Below are 18,809 nucleotides of genomic sequence, written 5' to 3'. Positions count from 1 at the left end.
GGTATTAGTTATTCTTGGTCATCTTATTTCCAACTTGACTGCCGGCATCAGCCTTGTGCCATAGCTCTACACTGCATCCATAAATGCCTGTGGCTCGGGCCGGTTACTCTATACAGGGTATGCCATCATTAAGTCCCCATTTTCATACTCTACTTGAGGTATCGTGTGTTCAAAACAATTACGCCGTCGCTGTTGGATGGTATCATTCGATAATGTCGGTTGCAGTCAGCCCGGCGTTTGGAGCATCGCCTCTCCCACCTTGATCATGGCTGTGCAATTCCGGAGGCCGCGTATCCTAAATCTGGCCATTGCCGACAAATTCCCGCTGCACTTCAATCTCACCGCTGTCGGCGGTAAACCGTCGCTCGAGAACCCATCTGGTCTCGCCGCTCTCCTCCTCCTTGATATATGATATACTGTCCGCAGACCCCTTGTGTTTGTGACCCATGCCGGGCCTCCGCTGAGGTTGGGGCGTCGGGTCGATCCGGGGCACGAGGTTCGGATGCATAGCCGTATCCGGGCTCTTCATCCACAAGCCCGAGTGGGAAATGGTGTTGGAAATTGATAGCTCATCCATCTCGTCAGACTCTGGAACGGGGTCGAATGCCGCGCTGTGCGTGAAGTGGGGGGAGTTCATGACCACCGCAGGACTTTGTGTCAGTGGTGGCAGAGGCGGAGGCGGTGACCCTAGAGTGGGCATGGACATGGTGAGAGTAGGGGAGCCCGAAGTGCTGCCTGCATCCGAAGAGTCCATGTCACGGCTGCGAACAGAGAATGCCGAGTTCTTACGGCCATGGCCATGTATGCCCAGCATGTTGTGAGGCCCCGGACCCCAAGGTGAGCTCCCCCCTTCGCCCCTCTCCGATCTTGGCGAACCCTCACGACTCGAGACCAGACTGGCCTGTGATCCACCCCAAGCCCTTGAACGAAGCCGCATCAGCGCTGATAGGCTCATATTGTCGTCACCATCAGCCATCATGGCAAGTTGGGCCAGGCCGGGGCTCTGAAGACTTGACGGACCGGAACCGATGCCAGGCGGGACCGCGAGACTCATGATCGAATTACGATTCGAGTACTCGGATCTCTCCGTGATGGGCGTAAGGTTGGGCTCTCGAGATACTATTCTCCCGGACTTGCTTCGGGATACGCCCGACGGCCCAAAGAAGCCGCCGTTAGCATATTCGAAAGGCTTCTCATCCGATCCGTTGGAGCTGTCCCTACTGTGGCGCCCACCTCCTTCGACAGGAGCAGAGTAGAAACCAAACTCCTGACCATACCAACCGTCAGAGTCGTTGGCAAGGGCACTAGCATTCGCCTCCGCAATGAAGTCGTCATAGTCGACATCGTAATCATTCAGGTCTTCGCGAAACCCAGTGTCGTCGTAATCATCGTAGTCGTCCATATTCTCATGCTGTGGAAGGTCATCTAAGGACTCTCCACTGGGCGACATCAGCTCGCTCGGAGGGGGAGACGAGTCTCGCCGAAATCGACCGTTGGCGGCGGCTTCGAACGCTGCTGCCGCCAGAGCAGTCTGATAAGCATCCACCTTGTCCTGGCCCGTCGCTGAGAAGCTGGAGGTCATTGCGGAGGATTCCTGGCCTGGAGCTAGGACGTCGCTGCCTCGTTTTGACTCATCGACAGAAGGAGCCGGCATACCGACGCTGAGGGAAGTATGGGCCGTCGATTGCGATACATTCGAGTGCGCAGACAGACGTGACGTGCTGTCGGAGATTCTCTTGACATTCTCAGAGGCGTTGCCTTCTGGGACGCTGGCATCCTGACGGTCGTCCACCTTGGCTTCGGTTTCTTGCACGTTGTTCTCAGGCTGGGTGGCGCCAGCAGTCATCGCAGCTCTGGCAGCTTGAGCTCTGGCAAAGGCGCCCGGAATAGGACGGCCATACTTGTCTGTATCGTCCAGATCAAAGATGGACTCGTCAAAGTAAGAGCCATCCCCCTCGCCAGCAAATTCCAACTCATCGAGAAGGCCGTTGTCAAAATAGAGATCGTCCTTCTTGGGGACTGATAGTGGAGCGGGCGACAAAGACTTGGTTGGCTCGCGCAACGTTTCGTCCTCATCTCGTAGTTCCGTATCGGTAATATTCAAGCGGTCGATCGGAAGTTCGGCAGCAGAATCAGTCGTAGTAGGTGACAAGTTCTGATCGGGAGCAAAGCCGGGACTCAGCAGCTGGTTCAGATCTGGCGTATCTCTCGAGATGGCGAATCCAATCACCTTGCCGTCTGCATCTCTCGGCGTCGCCAGCAGACCGGCGCTTTGTGGACTGGTCAAGGCCGAGGGAGGGCCTGATCGTTGGAACACAAAGCCAGCAAAGTTCTCTTGATCGTTGTCTGGGTCGTTTGCAGCATCCTCGTCGAATTCGATCTCAACTTCTGGCACCGGATCAAGAGCAAAGGGGTCGGTTCCAGCCGCATCGAAGTCTTCACCGTCGTCAAGACCCAAAGGATCTGTGCCGCCAGCGTCAAAGTCCTCCTCGTATCCGTAGTCGTCTCCAAAGTCATTGCTCATCGGAATCGGCTCTTCGAACCCGTCGTCCTCCATCATCGCATCGTAATCAAAGTCCTCGTCAAAGTCGTCGAACCTAGAATCACGAGGTCCGTTGGGCTCAGGGTCGGACGTCTTCCTCTCGAGTTCGCGTTGACGATGTCGTTCTTCGAGCAGCTTCTCCTGCTTTGCCGCGCCGACCATGTCGAAGCTGAATCTGGAGGATGTACTCTTCAACCGTCGGGGCACAGAAGAAAGAACATCCTGCCCAGACACAGAGGCATGTCTTGAAGGGTTTGCTCTTGTGGACGGTGTTTTCTTGGATAAGATCGACGACGCACTAATCGAGGGCTTCTTGGAAACGAATGAGGCCGAGCTCGACGATGGTGCGGTATCGTCTTTGGGCGGCACGTCGGGCAGGGGTTTTGACTCCAAGTTCAAGCTGCTTCTTGTCTTCACCGACCCGCTCCCTGATTCAACAGCAGGCTGTGATATGACGCTGACGGAGCCCGAACGGCCAGATTCAGAAGCACTGCTTGTATTCCTTCCATGTTGAAACGCTTGTGAGGGTGCTGCGCTCTCTCTGGACGATGTCTGGCCCAGGTCTGACATCTCCTCAGGTATCGGCGGTTGTGCTTTCGTCCCAGGGGTTGGCGCCGCGGCAGGGCTGGGACCCTCATTATTGGGGAGGCTTCGTCGAGGTCGTGGAGCGCTAAAGTCGTGAACTCTTGTCCCGCGAATTCGAGGGTCGTATGACGGGTTTCCTCCCAGCGGGAGAGGCGTCAAGTCTGGTGCATTTTGGCTTGTTTTCCTCCGTGCAAGTAGTGTTGACATTGGGTTTTTCAGAAAAGGAAGACCTTTCCTACCCTTCGGGGCATCGGAACCATGGTTTGCCATGCGGATTGGCTCGCTCGACAACCTCGTTCCTGCAGGGCGACGTCCGGTGGCAGGATAGGCTTGAGCTTGGGGCGAGCTCTGTGTATTGCCCTGGTGATGCAGCTCGGTCGGGGTCGCAAAGGAGCCGGCATGTTTTGAGGCACTCGTGGGTTGCGGTGGGGGTCTCGTCGGAGGGGCGGTGTTTATCGGCGGGGGTGCGGGCTTCGACCTTGTGAATTGACTTTCGTGGCTGCCTTGAAGAACCGGAGACGCGACCAGATCCGGTGATTTCGCCGCCATTTGTTGCTTCTTGAGCTGTTGTTGTTGCTCCTGCTGCTCGCGTTGGTATTTGCGCAAAGCGACGCCACCGAGGAAGCCAGAGTCTGCGTTGTATGGCGAGCGCACCGGTGGAGGTACGGGCGGCTGGGGTTTCTGCGTGTTGGGCTCTGGCGTCACCCTGATCTTGGTATCGACAGTCGGTCGCTCGAGCGGGGACGGCGATTCGGAGCTGGATGAGGTGACGCGGGGAATCGGCGGCAGGGTGGGAGGCAGTGAGGAATTCGTTGTCGAAGCCTGGGGTCGCATGTCTGGGCTTAAGGCGGCATCTTGAATGAAGGGAGAGTGCTGTTGTGGAAGCGAGGGATCCCAGGGAGCAGCAGCCGAGGGCTGTTCGGGGTTTGGCGAAGTGGGATTCGACTGTCCCCTCCGGTGGATTCGTAAATGGGAAAACATCGTCGTGGTTTCGGGACGGACTAGCTACTGGATGGATGGGTGATTCAGGCGCGAATGGCGATCCGAACCACCGGCGCAGGGGTGGCGGGTGGTCGCAGAGGAGGAAGCAATTACGGAGTCAGGTTGGCGGATAACGAGCGAAGGGAAGCTGGATCGAGCTCGCGACTCCAGTCCTCCAAGTCCAATATAGTCCCCGAAAACTAGGTACTGGTAGTGTTGGCACAGGAGACTAGACGACGTTGACGGTGTCAGTCTTCAGCCTCTTGAGCGAGACGCATTCACCTCCTTGCAGACAGAGGCGCAGTCATAGTTCGTCTGTCCTGGCTCGGATGCGATGGTGTATCAGCGTCAGTTTGCGTCGACGTCAGATGCGTGTGTGCAGGCGCGAGCGTTGGGAGTGGTGTTGGTTGGCGGTGGTGGTGGTAGTGGTGGAGGGATGTCTTGGAGATTCGATGCAAGCTATTGGTAACGGTGCTTGCTGGGCATTAGACGGAGGATGTTGGAAGAAGAAAAACCCGAGTCATACGCCTGCCTGGAAGGAGTAATGAACGGACGAATACCTTGCAATAATAGTAAGGTATGGCGGGGAAGAGAGGTGGGAGGAAGGCAGTGATGAGGATGGTGGGATCAGGTTCAGGATGACGGGATGAGAAAAAAAGAGATGGAAGGAAAAGAGGCAGCAGATAACGAATAGAGGTAATTGGAGAGCATCTGTAAGCAGGTTGGGCAGGCACGAAAAAGTGCTGGATGCCGTTAGCTGTCACCACTTCTTTTCTGCTCTTGTCGCATGCCTTGCCCGGTTCTTAGTATGCGAGGTGGTATTACTCCCAGCTGCTTTTGGCGGCTGCGTGGGAGAACCTTGTCCATGCCATGCCAGTCAGGCCTCTGGGTATCTATCTCTGTCTCTCCGTCCGTCTACGGCCTGGTTTGTTTGTGCTTTGCATATCTCCTTCTTGTCACTTACTGCCATTCAAGTGATCTACTTAGTACCGTCCTGCCGAGTTTCTCAAGTGATAGACTATCTTGCCAAGGAACAGCCGAAAACGCAATAGTAGACACCGCGAATGCTCAGACATTCACGGTCCAAGGCCTTGGCTGCAGCAGCCAGGACTCCAGGACTCGGCCTCGTCTGCTGGGCCGTGCGGCTTTTTGCAAACACTAATCATTGTTACCCAACATCCAGGATCAAGGACTCGGGACCCCAATTTCAAGGATTTCAGCAGGGCGAAGGCTCAGAGAATGGAGAGTGAACAGAGTCACCGCTCGGGCTGGCGCGCCCACTGCTGCAGGTTCGCCGTGTCAATGTCATCCATCATGTCATCCTCGATGGATGATGATGGATCTTGGAAAAACGCACCAGGGTTGCTGCAGGCCATCGGGTAAGGGCAAGAAAGGGTCCAGTCCTCCCCTCCATCAGTCATTAGTGGTCTCTCCAATCTCCATCAAGACGGATGCCTGCCCGGAAATCAATAATAATAGCCAAGGTATCGAAGATGGCTTCCGACTGCATCGACCCGGTGGCTGCTACCTCCAAGTTTTCGGAAGAGACGGCTCATTGTCGACTCCCTGCCTCGTCTTCGTCTTCGTCGCTACTTTTGTCCGCTCTCCATTCCTCCCTTTCTCTCTGTCTTGTCTCGTCTCGTCTGGACTCTGGGCAACCATCCCACATATCGACATCCACACGACATCCTTAGCACATCAGAAACCCTCCGAGTGCGTCTGATTGGGCCGTGGCAGACGCAAGGCGAAATGAAGCACACCCATTCCAGAATCCAGAGATCCATCCGCAAGTGCTAATGGCCCCGTTTTCTCCGACCCCCACCATCCTTCTGACGCGGAGCTCGAGACGCCAGATTATCTGATTATGTCATCCCACACAGCGGCTGGCCGAGGAACGTGGCTTACATAATACTCGCCAAACGACTGGCTTATGTAAGTACAATCACATGCATAGCACAAGCACATGCCATCGAACTCTGCACAACTAATGCAAACCTCACCGCGAAGCAAATGTCATTCCCATTCTCTAGCATTGGGATTCTAAATCTCCAGTACCAACTGCAACTTTCCCAATAGCGCAGTGCTTAGCGCAGATCATCCCATCATCCCATCCTTTGCGACCGAATCGTCTCGTCCTAACGGGACAAATGGAAGGATGAAAGGAAGACGAAACCAGCCAGGCAGATGGCTGCCCACATCCCTATGATCGCCGTTGGCCCCGTCACCTGGTCCCTGATGAGACGAGACAAGAATTGCTCCGACTCGTTACACAGCGAACTTGACGCGACGACAACGGCAACGACAACGACATGCGATACATGCCATGAACCGTCACGCACGCGGCGGCCCGCATCTGGCGTTGGAGCTTCAGAATCTGGGGCGATGTGGAATGTGCCGGACCAGCGCATTGAGCTAGCTCCCAGAGAACACGAGGCGAGCGGCCCAACGCCGTACGGTTGCGGGATGTTGATCTCTGGCACATGCTTGCTTGTCACGTTATCCCCACAGATTTCAATTGTGTCTACATTTTCGAATACTGGCATTCTGAATGACCGTTGACATGCAAAAGGATAGCAAGCAGCCATCACAAACGAGTACCACCACGACAAAAGCAAAAGATCGACGTTGGCCTGATTCGAACAGACGCTCCCGAAGGAACAAGATTTCTAGTCTTGCGCATTAGACCACTCTGCCACAACGCCAGTGGAAGATACTGAAGCGAGTCCAGGATCCATGCTGACCGGCGAGAACTGAGGGCTCATGTACCAGCAACGATTGGGTGGCCCTGAGTCGAGATCCGCTGGCCCCACCGAGCGGATATGCTCCTGGCGGGGCGCTCCGGGCCAGATCCGGAGCGTGGAAAGGTCCTGTTCCACGAAAACCTCTATGTCGCCGATAGACTTGGGTCTGTACCGAGTGGGATTCTATGCAGACACAGCTTCTGGTCGTTAAAGATTACCCCTGGGCACATGATCAAATGGCATGGTTCACTGCCAGATCACATCTTGAAACGTCGTGATGAGGATATAACCAACTGGAACCAACATCTCTGGATATCATATTTCTCTCTCAAAGGCAAAGTGTTGTCCAGCTATAGAGGTAGGCCGGTCACTACGCATTTTATCTACACTCACCTTGTAGGCTTCGGCTTGTTCATATAACCAACCGATCCAGACGAATCATAGTCTCGCCCCATCTCGTCGTCGTTTTCGAGGTCCCCAGCTTCGGCTTTCGCCCTCGTGGCATCAACAGCCGCCATTCTCTGCAGCTTCCACTCCTCAGTGATGTATCCAGATCTAAACCCACCAGCCTCCAGATCCTGCTGGAAATCCATATTCGGCCCAACCAGCGCCGTGGCCATCTCTCTCGTCGAAGTCATCACCTGCTCAAGCAACTCCTTCTTCGCCATCCTCAAGTCCCGAACCAGGTTTCCCACGACATTCATCTCCATCCCGCTATCCCCAAAGTGCCGCCTAAGTGCCCCCTCAATCCCGTTCCACACCCCGTCCGTCGTCTTCGCCATCCCCTGAACATACCCCAGCGCAGCATCCCACATGTCGCGATACACCCGGTTCATAAACTCCATCTGCCCCAGATCCGCACGCCGCGTCAGGTCCTCAATGATAGTCTTCATACGATCCGAATACTCGCCCCGGCGCTCCACCTGCGCCTCGCTATCGAGGTAGGCGAGCCGGTGCCGGACGCGGCAGTCCGCGCAGAGCTTGTGGGCGCGCTTGGCGTACTCGTCGCGGTGGATGGCTTTGGCGCTGCGCTCGTCTTCGAAGCCGGCCCAGACGGCGCGGCAGTAGTGTTGCGGGAGGCCTGGGAGGGCCATGTGGTTGCATTCGCGCTGCTCGAGGTAGTCTGCAAAGTAGTCGCCGCAGCCGCCGTTTTCGGGGCTGAGGCAGCGTTGGAGGGCGAAGACTTTCATGCACATGGCTGGGTTTTCTGTGGTTTCTGTGAGTTTTTTTGGTGGGAGATGAGGTTGGGTACCTTGAATGAGTCTGCCTTGGGTCGTTTGTTAGCCGTTGGTTTTGGGTTTCTTGTAGTGAATGTGTGGCTTTCTTGTAATGCGATGTGATGTGAGTGATGTACAGTCAACGGTCTGCGGTTTGGGAGAAGGCAGCAACTCGCTCCTGATATATACCACTGAGTCAAGTCCTGGCGTAGGCCCCCGGGCTTCGAGAAAGAATGCCAAAGAATCTCGAGACAAGGTGTGCTGAGAAGAAAGGCCTCTAACATTGACAATTGGTTTGTCCGACGCAAAGGCCGAGACAAGGTGTGCTGAGAAGAAAGGCCTCTAACATTGACAATTGGTTTGTCCGACGCAAAGGCGCTTGTCGAGGTCATAGTACAACGAGACAACACGGACAAAGTGATACCAGACGGCAGCACTTTACCGCCAGTAGCATCGCTTGTCGTCGAATCACAAAGAATCAAGTACACGATATGCCGAGTCGAGATAGTCAAGGGCTCGAGACGGTCTGTGTCCAGTTGATCTGGGCTCGGTGCCTAATCTGGGGCTGTTGCTTCGTCTGCCTGTTTTGTTCTACTGTTTTCGACTTCGTTGCAGAACAATGCCCTTGTGAAAGTGATCGTAATACTATGAAGGTGTTTTGGAAACTCTGTCTTAGATACTCGAGGTAACTCCGAAAGCTGAACCGAGTCAACGAGAATGAACTCTCCAAGACTTTTGGAAGCAGTTATCAAGGACGAATAGAACGGAGATAGGGGAAAATCGAGCTATAAACAGAGTACTCTCACCCAGAACCTTTGGTTTGCTTGCCTAACTTGAGATCGCGATGATCTCCAGCACCACCCTCTCCTACAAAGCCATCGATAGAAGCTTACTTTATATGGGAAACCCTGGTTAAAGTGCTCTACACCTAGCTAAGCCTCACCAAATAGTCGTTTCAGAGGCTTCTCTCATAAGAAAATCGAGAAACCTGTTGTCGCGGATAAGATCAACCATGTTCAGATCATGTCTAGCACCAATCATCGTCGAATTCCGACTCCGAAGGTACCTTTGGCGTCGGAAGCATAAGACTCGGCGACGAAGAATCTTTCGCGGTTCGCCAGATCGGGTTTGGTTTGGGTCGACGTGGGGATAGACAGACCGTCTCTTTTAACGAATGGAATGAGAAAGCACATGCTATTATACTGTGTAGGTATTGCCTCGATCTTGGGCCCCAAGTATATGGGATTTGCTAATCAGAGCACCTAGCATGGGAATACGCGCTTCCACCCGACATATGAACATGGTCGAACTTCAGCGCTCTCAAAGTTCTCCTGAGAGACCGATGCGGCGGCCAGATTACTCGAGTCGTAGATTCAATACTCGTAGCGTATACTCAGTACTCAACTCTTCATGACTCCGCCACGGCTATCACGTATACTTAGCAGAATAGTACCTGACGGACAAAGTATGGCATAGACGGGTGGTAAAAGGATATCAGTAATCAACAACGTTCAGGGGTAAATAAGCCTGGTTTGGACCTCAATCTTGATTCCAGGTGTTGGAACCATATTTGCCTAACCAAGCATGATGAAGAGCCCCAGTACGACTGTTGAGAGACCTTTTTAAGGAAACATTGATGAACAGCAATAAACAAGAGCCACAAGAATTCGCATGCTAGCTAGAGCCCAAGAACAGCTCTAGGTTAGTACCTTGACTTCAATATTTCCTCCTGACCAAACTGAGGTCGTTTCCCCGGACTTCTCCAGTGTTTGGAAACTCGCCGTCATCTTGCAATATTTCTTCTCCAATCTTGATGCCTAAGACAGGAGAAGAGTCTATCATGGATCATCATTCCTAGAATGTAGTCAGGAAAGAGCCCTAGCGGAGAAAAAGACGATGGGACAAGTTTTCCAAGGCCGTCAAGGAGAAGATACTCTATGAGGGCTCGATAAGAGTAGGGTAATGCATCCAAAGCGGCTTCACAAAGCATAATGCATTCCACTTATCGCTAGTTGAGGCAAAGCATTCACTCATGCCTAAAGCTGAAACCTACGTGGCCAGCAGAAACTAAGCAATGAAACTACTTCTTTCTCAGTCGGTGTCAGGAGCGGTGACTCTTGTTGATCTCCTGATCACTCAAATGCTTTGTGCACCTCTTGGCAATTTATTTCACTGTTTGTCTGCAAATTCCTATTGGTCGCTCGAATCTTGACCTCGACAGCATTCAGTCTATTCCTTTGTGCAAGTTCCATTGTTGGCTTCGTGTTGTTCGCATACGTCTCGGGTATAAAGACTTGATCTGTCCCATGCCTTTAATGGGGTCGCTCTTGGAACCTTTGGATCTGTAGGCCCGATATTCGAAGTAGGTTCCTTGCGAAAGGGAGCTATGCACGATTACTGTAAATCAAGAGACTAGAAAGCGAGGCTCTAGCACAGCAGAAACGCCGACACCGTCCACGAAGAGGCAGCAAATGAGGTTTCTCAACGATCGAACAGAATCCTCAATAGAGGAACAGGTGACCGTCAACGACGCCAATATGTATGAGAAACAATACGACTACGGTGACTGCCCTATAAAGCATGGAGAGATTCGCCTTATGATCCTCAAACCAGATGCGCACCATTCGGCTGAGATTGTTGTTCAGCTGAGAGTAGTCTCCATCCAAGAGATTATAGGATACCCCCAGGCTTTCAAATACACGGCTCTATCACACAATTGGGGTAGTGAGGACGAGAGCAAGACTGTCTTTGTTGACGCGTCTCATGGCCATGGACCGCAAGCCGTGTCCGTGGTGAACGGCTTTTCAACGGACGCGCCAAATTCCCTTCAGAAGATGGAGCGAGTGAGTATCAAACCGAACCTATACGCATTTCTCCAAGAATTACGACTACCAGATCGAGAGGTAGCCCTGTGGGTGGATCGAATTTGCATCAACCAGAAGGACCACAAGGAGAAACAAAGCCAAGTCGCAATTATGGGACAGATTTACTCTGCCGCAGCCAGCGTTACCATTTGGCTGGGACCAGCAGACAAGAACGCCAAGACTGACCGAGCCATGGATTTCATCAACCTCTTACTCCAAGACAACATGAGAGATGTATTCGGAGACGATTACGCAACGGACTGTTTAGCGCTTCTGCACTTGATGTGTCGTCCGGTTTTCTCGCGTCGATGGATCATCCAAGAGCTGGCCGTGGCAAAAAGTATCGAAGTGCGATGCGGCTCCAAGACAGTGAAATGGAGAGACTTTGCATATGCGGTCAGCAGCCTTGCTGACCAACTGGATCATATCCTCGAGGTGATCAAACGGAATTCGACACAGGTGAAGTCTCTGGAGGGAATTAAAGAAAAGAAGTCACTTGGTGCCTGGAATCTGGTCGACGCTCTTACCAATATTTTCCAACGACAGGTTGACGGAAGTATCTACGCTCCACGGCAGGGGCTTGAAAGTCTTGTCTCTTCGCTGTCAACTTTCAAGACGTCCGATCCTAGAGATACGATATATGCGCTTCTCGATCTAGCTACGGAGACATGCAAACTTTCGCTGAGCAACAACTTACAGCAACACCAGCGGATTATACTGCGGTGGAACCCTGCTCCGGAGCCCGACTACAGCATCGATTTGCTCCATCTTTACACAAAGTTCACCAAATGGTGTATCGGCGAGAGTCATTCTTTAGACATTATCTGCCGTCGGTGGGCGCTCCCCGAGCTTGAACAGAAGCTAGATGAGCAGTACCCAGAGCTTATGAAGCTGCCGTCATGGATCAAAACGGTAGAGGAATCTGAGTCTCGTCCCCAAAATGAAGGCCTAAGCGGACGGAAAACAGCGAATAGTCTTGTTGGCCTACCTGGGAACTGCTGTTACAACGCTTCAAATGGCCATTTCCCCAACGTTGAGTTCAGGAGGGACAAGACACCTAAGCCGGTTGAAGGCTTTCCGCCAGACAGCCTCTGCGCGCAATCGCAGATAATTTCCGACATGAACCTGACGATGACGATCAGAGGACGGTCAATTGGAGTCGTCTCAGAATTTCATCCAATGCACGGCGGCATCATTCCGAGTAAAGTTCTACTGAGTCTAGGTCATGTTCCGAGCATAGAGCCGCAAAATGTCCCGGACGCTGTCTGGAGAATACTCGTAGCAGACCGGGATGTAAACGGAAGAGCAGTGCCGGGCTGGTATCGACGAGCTTGCATGGAATGTCTGTCGGCCGTCACTGATGCTGGGGACATGGACACCAATGCAATTCTTCAACGGTGCGACCCTCCAACGGATTTCGGGGCAGCTTACTTGAAGAGAGTACAGGCTGTCTGTTTCAACAGGAACTATATCGGATGCGAGGATGCGAACGGGAAGAATGAGAAGTTGGTAGGAATAGCTCCTCTGGATTCCAAGGTCGGCGATGTCGTGTGCATTCTTTTCGGGTGCTCCGTCCCTTGTATTCTCCGGCCTTTCTGGGATGAGAGATGGCGTGAATCTCAGCCTTCATATTACAAGCTTGTCGGAGAGGCTTTCGTTCTTGGGCAGATGGACGGCGAAGCACTTGATGGGCTGACGGAGAAGGAGTTGACAGGAGAGGAGTTTTCTTTGATGTGAAGCGATGTCTCCAATCTGAAGTTCAATATGTACCTCACGCAGTTCACCTTCACAATGACACAGAAACCTGATTTGACAGAACCGGTGTTAGCGACTTGTGGAATGCGATTAGCTCCATGTTAGTTTTTCTTGGTGCAAGAGCTTGACGAAGCCGGAAAGTTCGGCTTATGATGTAATAGTCTTCTAAGAGTCAAACATGTCACCACACAGACCCGCCGAGGCAGACCACATCCGTCACACCACGAACAACCCCTTCTCCACGGACATCCGCAACATAAAACATCAATTCGGACTACTACCTCTTTGACAGTCGTTGCTTCGGACATTGAACAAGTAGATATTCTAGACTTTTTCTAGCTCACCTTTTCCCATCGGAACTCATTACTCTACACGAACTACATCTTCACCAATTCAACGTCATCTCTCTCACAAGCACGAGTCATGTTTCTCTCAAACAGAGCGCCCGAGAAGGCCCTTCCCCGCTTCCAGACAAACACGCCACTGGATTCAACGTTCGATACAGATATTCGGGATACGCATCTCATCTATGATTATGATGCCGAAGACGCGGAGGGCAACCCGGAAAAGTGGAGGTACGAAATGTGGTTCTTTTCCGAGGACCGTGTTGTCTATGCCATCCACGGTGGGCCCATGAACGGCCGCATAAACTACCAGACGGCGACTTATCAATGCATTCGACCCGGTGAACTGTGGCAGGTCAACTGGTTGGAGGAGACGGGAACGGTCTGCTCCTTGGTGTACGATATTCCCAAGCAGAAGATTTCGACTCTCATCTCATTCTCAAGAGGGCACTGGGAGAACCCCCAGGCGGCACATGGTGATAAGCGCAATCCGGGAGACTTTGCGAGATGGAGAGTTCTCTCGAGATTCGGAAACCAGACAGATAGGTTCATGTTGTCTGAACAGGCAGATATTGTCGAAAACTTCAAGGGAAGAGGGGATCTTGTGCCGATCGAGGAGCACGCGAAAACGTTCTGAGTCTGTCTGCAATGGGCATTGTGCTTTTAAGATGACAACCTGTATAACTAAGAGCCGGAGTTAAATCAAACAACATGCACCCTACTGTTTCCCATCGCAATTGGCAGTGGGAACCCTGGTGTCAAGACCAAGTTCATTCTACCGGCACACCTTCGTTCTGCCGATTGACGGATCATTCTCAACAACACATTTCAGACCATTGCAACATCTCGTGAAGAAGGGATCTTTGTCGTTGCAGAAGTCTACACTGGTCAGGAAACTGCCTGAGAAGCGAGAAGAGGCAACCGATTATGGCACCTGAAGACTTACTATCAGCGGTTCTGCAGTTATCTTGACGTTTGAACAGATCACCTCCATCACCGTCCAGCTAAAATGTATTAGTTAGACACGAAATGTTGACTGTATTGATTAGGAAGGCTTACCGAGCGCGATACGGCAGCCGAGGTAACAGCCATGAGTACTGCAATAACGGCGAGAGACTTCATGGCTTTGGCTAAGAGGACTTATGAGGAAGAAAAATACTTTAGGACGTGAGGAAGCAACAAAGATGAGATTGTAGGAACGCAAGCTGTAAGGCTCTGGAAGGACTGAATAAGCATCTGTTTGATGGTCAAAAAGGATTCCTTTCGTTTGGATGGCAGTTGTTCACTCGCTTTTTATATCTATTTTCTAAGGGTCGAATCCCCAGATTCCTGTCAACCCAGCCCGGCATCCTGGCTCAGGGACTTGGCAGTTTGTGGAGTCTCTACCTGCCGCGGTATCAAGTATGCTTGAGCATAGTTGTCCAGAATAGTTTGTCATACCAAACGACCGGTAAAGTCTAATATCAAGCAGCCAAGCGAGGGAACTCATGGGTGAGACTAGGAAATGCTAGATGAAGACTTCAGCTAAAAAAGTGGCCATGCCACGCACTGAATCTAGCCGCAACACAACATGAATTGTCCTTGAACAGCTCCTACGAGCGGTGATGCCGGTCTAAGCCTCTGCGTCGCTTTCGGTTCAGTTGCGTGGAGGGTTCGTCTGAAACAGTCGTCTGAGACTCAGAAGTTTAACCACCACCTCGGATTAGTATTCAATGTTAAAGATGTAGAGAGACGGTGGAATTATCTTCCCGCTTTTACATCACTACCAAGAGTCATTGAGTTTCTCTGTGGTGTTTGATTTCGCCGAGATACATCGGAGTTTCGCATACATATCCGTCGGAGTGAATCAGGAATCCGGCTCTGCTTCCAAATGTATTCTTCAAATGCTATGATGGAACTAACTAAGCTTCCAGCGGAACTAATGTCTGTGGTATCATGGGTAGCAAGAAACAATCTACTCCAATCTGTAAACCCATGCCTTTTGGGGTGACAAAGTCCCCTGGATGATGTTTTTCCATGCTTTTTCGATCCCATTTGTACCTCCAACACCACTTCCCCAAACCAGCTCAAGGTCTGCTACGCTCTCCTCCTCAAGGAACCTTCGGAACGTTGATTCAGCGCCGTCAAAGTATTTACCTGCATCCTCTACAGCAATTCCAGCGTCTACAATGCCAGTCGTGTTGAGCTGAACAAGTCCCCACTTCTTGAATATCGCCATCGACTTGAGGGCCTCCTCTGGTGCCATGATCTTTGGCTCTCCTCCGACTTGGATGTTGGTGAATACGGCCGACTCTGGGAGCGTTGATTTGATGGCCTCGCGGAACTCCTCTGTCTCCTTCGGACGGCCACCAAAGTCAGCTACAACCACGCGTTTGGGTTGCAGTTTCGCGATCCAGTCAATCGTATTTTTTGCGGCGAGCTCGGAGTAGTTGACCGTCTTGATCTCGAACGCTGCCTTTGGGATGGCTCTCAGAGAATCTGGCGCAGAAGTGGCTTGGAGGAGAGCCAGAGGCCCCGCACCTGACTTTCTGTCTCTAGCCAAGTTCCACGAGAATGATCTGCCGGTACGGCTGGATGCCGAGAGACTGACCACAACGGCTGAGCTCAGGTCCGCATCCTTTTCGGTCCACTCCCCGGCTCCGGCGCCGAGAGGATGAACCGGCTTAAATTCCGTAGCGAAGGTGAAGCGGTTCATGACATAACCGCAATTCCAAATGGGAGAGACGTTGGCAAACCATGCCCGGTACTCTTCCGACTGAGCAGACTCGTCGACAAGGTTGTAGCGATTGTAAATGTTCCCAAGTCCCTGCCTGTGTTCGCTGACCTCGCGGAAATGCCCCTTTGGTTCGCTCGGAACGAGGGACAAGTCGACCGGATGAGATGAGGTGGGCCAGTACCCAAATAGCAGACTGTTGGCCGGGATAGCCTCGATGTTGGACTCGAGCACCCGCGCAAAGCCCCACGCCGGAACGATGCCCCACTCGGCCCGGTCGTTGTACGGTGCCGGTGCATCCAAAGGTACGGGCCAAGTGTTCCACCATTGCAGCATGTCGCCCAGCTTCGCATACGAGAGATTGTTGCTCGTGATCCCGATGAGGGATGTGCGGACGCGAATAGAAGAGACGCCTAGCTGCGGCAGTGGCAGATCAACTGCAACAGTCTCATGTTTGGAGAGGTCGCGCTTGGAAATAACGTGGATTTCGGACACCATTGCGGATGATTTACGCTGGGCTGATTGTGTGGGATGCGTCTCTCTCGGCTGGACTGTTGGCTACTACACTCGGCGTTTTTGAAGCATAAGAGTCAAGAATGATGAAGGGCTCAAGGAATTGACGTAGATATATCACAGATGCGGTCAAACTCTAACCCGGCCTTGTCTCACATCAGCCAGCAGTCAGCTATATTGTGAGGTCCAGCATTTTATCGGAATTCTGACCCCGCCGACCCATGCCCTTAGATCTAGACTCACCCAAAATGGCCGGACGTCAGCGTCAGTCAAACCCTCTAAAAATCCTACGAACCGGCCGTTCAATCCACAAGACCGAGCATTCCGAAAATTGCCATTAGTTGCCCTGCAGTACCTCGAGGTATGTTGCCAATTGAGTCATCAGCTGGCCGCGTAAGGTAATTAGAGAGCGGGGTAAGTCAGCACTATCTCACTCAACAACACCCACCAACAAGTGGGACTTTCCTCCAACTCGGCTCTGACCAAATAGATCGTCAAGGCAAGTCAACTTGACTTCTGCGCAGGTCCGAATCAAATGATAGCAAGCAAGGTGTCGTATGATGTCTCTATTCGCGTTCTCTATATTCTCTTTTTGTAAAGCCTCAAGCAGTACCGAATGCCTTCTGGTGTCCGACAAGGGTAAAGCGGTAGTGAACCTTGTTCGCCTTCACTCTCTCAACAGCCTCCTTACATCCTTCCTCCGAAATATCAATAGTCTCAACCCAAGGTGAGATGCCCTTCTCGGCGGCCAACTTCAACAGAGCGTTCATCTCCTGGTTGTTTCCGATGTGGCTCCCGGACATCTTGGCGGAATTGCTGGCGAAGAGGCCTGCGGGGAACTGAGGCAAAGGCTTGTCTGGCAAGCCGACCATGTGGAAATGACCGCCGACCTTGAGAGTGGACAAGTACGTCTGAAGGTCAAACTCGTTGGTCATGTCGGAGCAGTTGAGCATGAAGTCGAACTTGAAAGCATAAGGCTTAGCCCAGTCCTTCTTGTTGGTGTCAATGACTTCCTTGGCACCCAGCTTCTTGCAGTCTTCGGCCTTGTCCGGCGAGTGGGTAACGGCGTAGACTTCCGCTCCGAGTGCCTTGGCCCACTGCAGACCGAGGTGGCCGAGTCCGCCGATACCAACGATGGCGACAACGGATCCCGGGCCGACACCACCTCTTACCAAAGGTGAGTACGTGGTGAGACCGGCGCACATCAGTGGACCGGCATTTTCCGATTTTATCGCATCGGGAATCTTGAAGGTGAAGTACTCGTGAGCGCGAATGTGACTGGCAAAGCCGCCATGTGCTTGACTTCCATCCTCGTACTTGGCGTTGTATGTGTCTGGCAGGCGATGTCAGTACTGGATCAACACCTCTGCTGCAAAAAGTAAAACTTACCGACCAAGTGAGGGCAGTAGTTCTCATTCTGGTTCTTGCACTGCTCGCACTTGAGGCATGCCCAGACTTGAGCACCCACACCAACTCTGTCGCCCACCTTGATCTCCTTCACGTTCTTCCCCACAGCGACAGCCTTTCCAACAACCTTGATGGCCATCAATCTCACATTTCACGACTAAGATCTGGGGAATTAAGACATACCTCGTGGCCGACGCACAGGGGACCCTCGTATTCGCCCCAGCCGCCAGTGATAGTGTGGACGTCAGACCCGCAGACACCGCAGCATTCGATCTGCACATCAATGTCGTGATCTTCGAAGGGTTTCGGCGTGAGAGTTTCTTTGGTGAATTTGTTCCACGAGCTAGGCCCTGCGGTGCAGAAGCCAGTAAACTTCTCTGGGTAGCTCATTTTGACGGGTATTGTCGGGTGTTATGACTAAACTTGCTGTTTCTAACTTTGCTCCCTCGATTGCAAGTCAAAATGCACTGAATTTGCTGATAATTGTACTCTACTTCTGTTTATATACTCACGAGGACAACTGATGACGCTCGGATTGCCTCAACCTTCCCCGCGTCAGAGCTCTCATTGCTGCAGCCAACGTAGCCAAACCGCAGCTGGATCTCGGGCGCACAATTCCAATTGTTCAATATCTGGGGAGGATGCATAGGTGAATGACGTCTATGAAATCCCCACCAACGTCTCGGTAGGCGCCGAAATAATCGCGCTAAGTCAGGAGATAAAGTCCCGGGTGTGACAACCGGTGGCGCTCAGAGTGAGCTAGCTTCGCCCTTGGCTTCCTTGGGCGAATCGCTTGCCGGATTGGGAGACATGCACTACATGCTAGAAGCCTCATGACGACAGTCTTTTTTCATCGACTCGGCCCGGCAGCCCATAATCACTGCCATTGTAAATCTTCATAGGTCTGGAACTTCAATGCTGCCGATCCAAGTTCAAATGCCGATTCAAGCGATGCCAAACGGAGGCTCAGAGCCTCATTAGAGCCCAACCGGGGTTTCACGGGAATACTTGATCAGCGCGACGACACCGACTAGGGCAAATATTTATCCCAACATCCAAAGAATCTGCACTAGCCTTTTATCTCGAAAAGGAAAGTATGGTCAGGGACAGAAGTTTGGTCGAAACTAACACACTGTTTTCTGGAGAT

The 18,809-nt window shown here is 52.3% G+C and overlaps 6 protein-coding genes across 6 annotated transcripts; 2 read left to right on the top strand and 4 right to left on the bottom strand.

Moving 5' to 3' along the window:
• Nucleotides 1–13: 13 nt before the first annotated feature.
• HER10_EVM0005832 (uncharacterized protein) lies at nucleotides 14–4,826 on the bottom strand. The gene has a single exon (XM_035475436.1). It carries the CDS (start codon nucleotides 4,106–4,108, stop codon nucleotides 296–298), a length of 3,813 nt encoding a protein of 1,270 aa, XP_035334009.1. The 5' UTR covers nucleotides 4,109–4,826; the 3' UTR covers nucleotides 14–295.
• A 1,948-nt stretch (nucleotides 4,827–6,774) lies between these two features.
• On the bottom strand, nucleotides 6,775–8,045 carry HER10_EVM0010426 (uncharacterized protein; the record flags this gene model as incomplete). The annotated part of the gene is made up of 2 exons (XM_035479886.1): nucleotides 6,775–7,015; nucleotides 7,243–8,045. The coding sequence occupies 2 exons, from the start codon at nucleotides 8,043–8,045 to the stop codon at nucleotides 6,775–6,777; spliced, it is 1,044 nt and encodes a 347-aa protein (XP_035334331.1).
• A 2,492-nt stretch (nucleotides 8,046–10,537) lies between these two features.
• Nucleotides 10,538–12,691, top strand: HER10_EVM0006683 (uncharacterized protein; the record flags this gene model as incomplete). The annotated part of the gene is made up of 1 exon (XM_035476262.1): nucleotides 10,538–12,691. The coding sequence occupies one exon, from the start codon at nucleotides 10,538–10,540 to the stop codon at nucleotides 12,665–12,667; it is 2,130 nt and encodes a 709-aa protein (XP_035334067.1). The 3' UTR covers nucleotides 12,668–12,691.
• A 221-nt stretch (nucleotides 12,692–12,912) lies between these two features.
• HER10_EVM0000238 (uncharacterized protein) lies at nucleotides 12,913–14,498 on the top strand. Its single transcript, XM_035470030.1, has one exon. The coding sequence runs from the start codon at nucleotides 13,109–13,111 to the stop codon at nucleotides 13,664–13,666; it is 558 nt and encodes a 185-aa protein (XP_035333642.1). The 5' UTR covers nucleotides 12,913–13,108; the 3' UTR covers nucleotides 13,667–14,498.
• A 485-nt stretch (nucleotides 14,499–14,983) lies between these two features.
• Nucleotides 14,984–16,314, bottom strand: HER10_EVM0009417 (uncharacterized protein; the record flags this gene model as incomplete). The annotated part of the gene is made up of 1 exon (XM_035478905.1): nucleotides 14,984–16,314. Exon 1 carries the CDS (start codon nucleotides 16,238–16,240, stop codon nucleotides 14,984–14,986), a length of 1,257 nt encoding a protein of 418 aa, XP_035334263.1. The 5' UTR covers nucleotides 16,241–16,314.
• A 463-nt stretch (nucleotides 16,315–16,777) lies between these two features.
• On the bottom strand, nucleotides 16,778–18,259 carry HER10_EVM0009556 (alcohol dehydrogenase GroES-like domain-containing protein). Its single transcript, XM_035479041.1, has 3 exons — nucleotides 17,846–18,259; nucleotides 17,645–17,789; nucleotides 16,778–17,588 (listed from the first exon to the last, which is right to left on the bottom strand). The coding sequence occupies exons 1-3, from the start codon at nucleotides 18,050–18,052 to the stop codon at nucleotides 16,858–16,860; spliced, it is 1,083 nt and encodes a 360-aa protein (XP_035334271.1). The 5' UTR covers nucleotides 18,053–18,259; the 3' UTR covers nucleotides 16,778–16,857.
• Nucleotides 18,260–18,809: the final 550 nt, after the last annotated feature.

This window comes from Colletotrichum scovillei (assembly GCF_011075155.1).
Source record: "Colletotrichum scovillei strain TJNH1 chromosome Unknown Contig00005, whole genome shotgun sequence".
In the NCBI taxonomy this organism is placed as follows: Eukaryota; Fungi; Ascomycota; class Sordariomycetes; order Glomerellales; family Glomerellaceae; genus Colletotrichum; species Colletotrichum scovillei.
The sequence above is the reverse complement of the archived record's forward strand: the minus strand, read 5'-3'. Positions and strand labels throughout refer to the sequence as shown.